The sequence below is a fragment of the Acanthisitta chloris genome, unplaced genomic scaffold, assembly GCF_000695815.1.
Source record: "Acanthisitta chloris isolate BGI_N310 unplaced genomic scaffold, ASM69581v1 scaffold21110, whole genome shotgun sequence".
NCBI classification, from domain to species: domain Eukaryota; kingdom Metazoa; phylum Chordata; class Aves; order Passeriformes; family Acanthisittidae; genus Acanthisitta; species Acanthisitta chloris.
This window is the reverse complement of record NW_008652437.1, coordinates 13,650-20,404: the sequence shown is the minus strand read 5'-3', so window position 1 is coordinate 20,404 and position 6,755 is coordinate 13,650. Positions and strand designations below refer to the sequence as shown.

Here is a 6,755-nt window from a genome sequence, read left to right as displayed (position 1 = left end):
GTATTTTACACTTAAAATTAACATTTTCATAGTTTTGAAAATCCATTTAACTGTTAACACCTTGATTAAAGTTCTGACTGAGATCCTACAGGCTTCAGTGAAAATCTAGGTATCAAAGCATTGTGAAATCAGCTCTCTCTTCACAGGTGGCTCTACATTTTGTGGTATTGCATCACTTTGTTTGATGGGTAAACTGGAGGAAGTTTTTTCCGAAAAAGAACTGAACAGAATAAGAAGATGGTGTATAATGAGACAACAGAATGGCTACCATGGACGACCCAACAAGCCTGTAGACACTTGCTATTCCTTTTGGGTGGGAGCAACATTGAAGGTAGTGTACAGAACAGGTGCAGGATAGTTACTGACTTGTTTTGATTTCATTTTAAGTGTTATTTTCTCTGCTGGTAAAAGTTAGATATTTGGCACAAGCGTACCAATATTCACAGATCACTGTAAAGGTCTTTCATCTTGCAAAAATGTAGGAAATGGAGGTTTACCAGATCAGTGCTGTCTCTGCTGTCTTATCTCAAAGAGCTTATCTCAAAATAAGCACTGTGTATTAGTACTGAAAATATACTAAGATTTAGTATATTACTGTAATGGTCTAATTTCTTCTCAGCTCTTGAACATATTCCAATATACAAATTTTGAGAAAAACCGAAATTACATCCTGTCAACTCAAGATCGCCTTGTTGGTGGATTTGCCAAGTGGCCAGATAGCCATCCAGGTAAAATTACTTTTCAAAATTACTGTGAGTGTGTTCTAAGTTAGAAATACATTCCAGCAGTCAGACACCTGAGAGGTGTAAGGGAAGTTGTCTCCTTCAAAAGAAAAAGAAAACCACCTCCAAATGTAATGAGATTTATATGAATCAAGTGGAAAGATGTAGGTACAGTTTTACCTTGTTCAGCCACAGAGCAAGTGAGCTGTTGTTGTTTAGACTACTGTTGAAATAGCATCAGTGTCTATTTAGTGTATGTTTGACTGTTCTGTTTAAAGGTAATATTGTGCTGTAGGTATCTCTGTAAATTGAGTGAAATGTATCAGAACATTTGTTTCCTTAGAAATGCATCCTTTCAGCTTATTCAGACGTCACTGATGTCTGTAAAACCAGTCAAAGTTTACATAGTTACGTACTATGATTTACGGATTGTGGTTACACATAGCAATTATAACAGTATATCTCTAAGTTAATTATTAGCCTTTTGGAAGTGGATAATTTCAAGTAGTGAAAGACTTGAAAAGATGCTAAAATCTTTTAGCAGGTAGAATTCAATGAAGGTATTGCGAACTTGTGGAAGTAAATCCTGTGCCATTTTTTACAGTGAGTTTTTACAGTGAGAATAAACAGTCTGTAAACTGACTAAATAAGATAAAAATTTGGCCATAATAAAGGAATAGTCTGTTTGGAATCTGTGCTCTGATAGTTCATCCTTTCATAATTTCATTTTGAGCAACAGTTGAAAAACTTCAAGGTGAACACACACTGAAAACAGAGTGCTTGTGGCAGACTTGCTCCTGTTGCTTCCCTGAAAACCAGCTTAGGACTCAGAACACCAGTCATGTACAAAGTTCCTTAACTTGTCTTAAAATTAATTTCCTTAAATGACAAGGTTACCCACTTAGTTGACCAAGGGAATCCAGTTGATGTAATCTAAAGCTTTCAGTAGTGTCTACTAGGACACTTCTGAACAAAATGTCCTGCCCACAGCTGGATAAATATATCCTGTGATGGGTTAACCACTGGCTCACAGGTTGGGCACGAAGGGTTATGGTGAATGGCATTGTATCAGGCTGGTGACCAGTCACGGATGGGTTCTGCAGGGCTCCACCTTAGGCCCAGTGCTGCTCAACATCTTCATTAATGACTTAGATGCAGGACTCAAAGGTACACTGACTAAGTTTACTGACAGTACTAAATTGGGAGGATCTATTAACTCCCTCAAAAACTGAGAGGCCCTGCAGAGAGACCTAGACAAATTAGAGGGCTGGGCAGTCACTAACCATCTGAAGTTTAACAAGAGAGGTGCCAGATTCTGTACCCAGGACAGGGCAACCCTGGATCTGTGTACAGACTAGGCAGTAAGAGGCTGGAGAGCAGCCCTGCAGAAAGGAACCTGGGGAGCCGTGATCAATGGCAAGTTGAATATGCGTCAGCAGTGTGCCCTGGCAGCCAGGAGGGCCAACTGTGTCCAGGGGCGCGTCAGGCAAGACATTGCCAGGCAGTCAAGGGAGGTGATTGTCCCACTCTGCTCTGTACTTGTGTGGCCTCACCTCGAGTCCTGTATGCAGTTTGGGACACTACATATAACAAAGATAAAAAGCTATTAGAGAGTATCCAAAGGAGGGCAGTGAAGATAGTGAAGGGTCTAGAGGGGATGCCATATGAGGAGCACCTGAGGTCACTTGGCTTGTTCAGCCTGGAGAAGAGGAGACTGAGGGGATACCCCATTGCTGTATACAACTTCCTCGTGAGGGCAGTCACCAATCTCTTCTCTCTGATTTCACGACCAGTGACAGGACCTGAGGGAATGGCATGAAGTTGTCTAAGAGGGGGTTTAGGTTGGATTTTAGGGTTGTAGAGCATTGGAACAAACTGCTCGGGGCAGTGGTGAGTCACCGTTTCTGGACGAGACTGAGGGGATACCCCATTGCTGTATACAACTTCCTCGTGAGGGCAGTCACCAATCTCTTCTCTCTGATTTCACGACCAGTGACAGGACCTGAGGGAATGGCATGAAGTTGTCTAAGAGGGGGTTTAGGTTGGATTTTAGGGTTGTAGAGCATTGGAACAAACTGCTCGGGGCAGTGGTGAGTCACCGTTTCTGGACATATTTAAAAGACACGTAGATGTGGTAGGGAAGTGTGTTCAGCCTGGAGAAGAGGAGACTGAGGGGATACCCCATTGCTGTATACAACTTCCTCGTGAGGGCAGTCACCAATCTCTTCTCTCTGATTTCACGACCAGTGACAGGACCTGAGGGAATGGCATGAAGTTGTCTAAGAGGGGGTTTAGGTTGGATTTTAGGGTTGTAGAGCATTGGAACAAACTGCTCGGGGCAGTGGTGAGTCACCGTTTCTGGACATATTTAAAAGACACGTAGATGTGGCACTCTAGGGAAGTGGCTTAGTGGTGGGCTTAGCAGTCCTGGGTTAAGGGTTGGACTTGGTGATCTTAGAGGTCTTTTCCAACCTCAGTGATTCTGCGATCATTTTAGTCAGGTATGAATTTACTGACACCTCCACAGATTGCTATATGTTGAGGATTTGTTAAGGAGCATATGAAGTTCACATTGTCCTTCCATCTCTAGCCTGTGATTTCATGGTCTATTCAGTCCAATCGAACAGCTTGCTGCTACTTAGAGAAGGCAGACTGTAGTGCTGGTATAAGGTAGGCAGCAGGAGCAGCATGGGACAGGCGCGTAAGAGTATCCCTTTTTGGTGGCAGTCATCTGTTGATCAAGCCACATGAATTCCTATCCTCAGGGTGTTCTCTCAGGAAGGAAAAAGCTAGGTAAAGTAATTACTTATTTCATTCTTCTAAATCTTGCTGTTGGCAGCTATTGGTACTGCTTTTGGTATTTCAGTACTTATCTTTTCATAAAGTAATCCACCGAAAATTCTTTCATGGAGGAAATTTGCTTTCTGGGCAGAAGTTTCTTCCAAAAGCTTAAATTCTTTTGCTCTTTGGCCATGTCACTCAATAAAAAATGAAGTAGTGTGCAAGCAGTTACAAAATGAAACTGGAGTCCAGTTCATGCCTGGTGGCTTTGGGCAGAAACTGATTTTTTCCATCAAAGCTCAAGTTTAAAATATAGCACCTGATGGTTTGTTTTCCTTGGCTGTAATTATTCAGGGGTGTTTGAATATGGGAATACTTGGCTGTTACAGCCTGAAATAATTTTATTTTTCCTTTTCTGTCCTTATTTCAGATGCTTTACATGCCTACTTTGGGATCTGTGGTTTGTCGTTAATTGGAGAACCTGGTATTTGTGAAGTTCATCCCGCCCTGAATGTAAGCATAAGAGCATCAGAGCGCCTTCACTACCTGCATCAGATCTGGAGAACAAGGACTTTAAACAGTGTTCAGACCACACACACCTCTCTACATGACTGATTTAGACTTGAATATAGTTCTGGTAGCATAATTGTAGCCCAGGGTTAAAAGCCATGTATAACCAATGTGCTCTTTTAAGTTCTGGAGTCATACAATCAGATCTGTGTTGCCAGCATCACTTTGATAGGGAGTTGCCTTCAGCAGGTTATGCTGCATAGTGGATAAAGGAGATATTTTGATTATGCAGGGATTCGTCACTGCAAACTGTAAATGGCTTTTCAAATGGCTTTACTTCTAAGAAATCCCTTGAGACTTTTGAACTTCATTTTTATTTTATTTTTTTAAATTTGTGCATACTGTGTCAAAATATATAATAGAAAAGTATTTTCAAAATCTGTTTACATACCATACAGTATAGCACAGAACCTTGGAGTTCTTTATGATCTTTCTGTTTGACATATTTTTGGGTGGAGAATCTGCCATATTAAGTCTCAAGTTAAAAGTTATCTTTCATTGTTAGCTTTCTGATTCCATAAACTTTGTTTAAAAAAAGGTCAGTTAAATACAAATAAAATTATTTTCTTCAAAATACTGGATTTTAAAAGTTCTGTGGCCTTGCTAAATGGATTTCATAATTCTTTCGAGTAGCTTCTACACGGATACAGTGGATTGTTAGCCAGACAAAGCGTTTTCACCTGAAATAGTTTCTTCATGTGAAATTGGATTAGAGTGTGGCATATTGATGCATGTCAGTTCAGTACAGTCTTTTGGAAGCTTACCTGTGTGTGAAAGTGGCATTAGAACCTGTTTCCGAAGACAAGCCTTTGCAATACACTAAAATAGTACAACTGCACTCTGGTATTTTTATATATATATTTCCCTTTTAGAGTGAAACAATACCAAATTTCTTAACCATTCTGTGTAAAGAATGAAACATTGGGCTTTATAGTATGTGGCAGTGGTTTACTGTTAGAATAATGGTGGATATTTTCAGCTTCTTTAGTAGCAGTGCCTTACTTTGTATGATTGAAAGGCTGTTCAGAACCAAAGCAAGTATCCTGACAGCTGATGCATTTGTGGCAAATCAGTTTGTGCATTTCAGGCATTCAGTAGACACCAGTATGTCTTTCTACTTGCTAGTCATTAAGGCACATTCTTTTTTCCAAGGAACTTGCAAACACAGACAACTGAAGACTTCTTAAAACAGGTTAAGTACACCATTTGCCATTGCTGAGCCCAGGAGACAGGATATAGATCCTTTCAGTCAGCAAAAAGAGCTTCAGGGATAACCATTGTTCTGACCTTGCAATGCAGAGCAAGTAAAAAGGGTAGTTGTACCTCTGTCACACATGTGCTTCTTCAGGCTACCAGAACAATCCCAGTGTCCACACCTGTACCAGCCTTCCTGCCTAAATGAATTGGTTTTATTTCTATAAGCAGAGTAATTTACCTGACAGCATTAGGAACATCACTAGTGATAGTGATGTCCTTGGAAAAGCAGAGGAGGAGCATGGGGCAGATAAAATGTATGATCTAGACATGTCCCATTAGACACTTTCCTTGGAGGAGGAAAGACTACATAGCTGGAAAAACTAAGAAGTCTGGAGGGGTAGAACCAAGAGAATTTCAGGGCTAGTACTGGGAAGGGGGAATGGAGTGCTTGAGTAGGACTGGTGCAGAGTAAGAGAAATGAAAACTCTGAGATTCGGAGGACAGAGGCAGGAATGAAAATAGGGAAGGGAAGGGAGTGGAGTAAGAGTGGAGCCAATCTGGTGAAAAGCATTTGAGCTGCATAGGATAAGAATAGGGAGCAAGAGCAAGAAAGAGGAACTGTCTCAAACGACATGAGAGCATCAAGGGAGGAAGACAGAGCTTGGGAAATAGTTTTATTGCCCACATCCTGAGATGAGTGGAAATTCGGCTGCAAATAAAAAGAAATAGAGATACCTAAAAGAGAGGACCTACCAGACTGGGGGTTCACTACAGTGACCTGTGGGAGTCTATTTTCCTGGAGGGGCTTAATACGGTGTCGGTCAGCAAAGGCTGAAGCAACTTCCTTGAACAGAGGACTCTTAGGTCATGGGGGTCTACCTAGCTGAAAATCCATTTATAATCAAACAAGCCAAACAACTTTAGAGTCAAAATCATTCAAAATAGCACAGTGTTTGCTTGCCTTGATATCAGATGGTGGCCACAAGTTGACTCATGGTAGCATGGGGTGGGTTTCTGGAACATGGTATAGTTATAATGAAGATGAAAGGTAGCCACCCATCCTTACCTCTGTTTCCCTGCCTTGTTGGAGAACCATCTACGAGTTTTTTAGCATTTACTACTTACCCTGTTAGAGGAAGTAGCATTGAATTTCAGAGGAGTTGAATAAGGTGCACTTAGTCTGTGCCGGGAAACAGCCCAAATATTGATTCTTACTTAGCTTTGTGAAGAATGATATATTTTGGTTATCATCGGGCAAATCCATACTTGTGAAATCCTAAACTATGGTTCCTGAGTTTCCCTATCTGTGACCAGTTTCTCATTTGAGAGGGACATCAAGGTAGAGAAGCAGAAATAAGGGGGAAACAGTGAAAAATCATGTTACATGGGCAGCAGTTAAAATTCTCATGGCAAGTATTTTAACAGTGTTCTGCTTCACAAAGCAGTTAATATTTCTTGCTCTGTTTGTATCTGTAAGATACCTTG

General features: G+C 40.9%; 1 protein-coding gene across 1 annotated transcript in view; it reads left to right on the top strand.

Annotated features, from left to right (window-relative positions):
- Positions 1–4,598, top strand: part of PGGT1B (protein geranylgeranyltransferase type I, beta subunit) — a gene marked incomplete at its 5' end in the record, with an annotated part of 13,888 nt that extends 9,290 nt beyond the window's left edge. Inside the window, 4 exon segments of the mRNA XM_009077374.1 lie at positions 147–331; positions 620–728; positions 3,934–4,065; positions 4,068–4,598. Of these exon segments, the coding sequence (XP_009075622.1) occupies positions 147–331; positions 620–728; positions 3,934–4,065; positions 4,068–4,114 (473 nt within the window).
- Between the last annotated feature and the right edge of the window lie 2,157 nt (positions 4,599–6,755).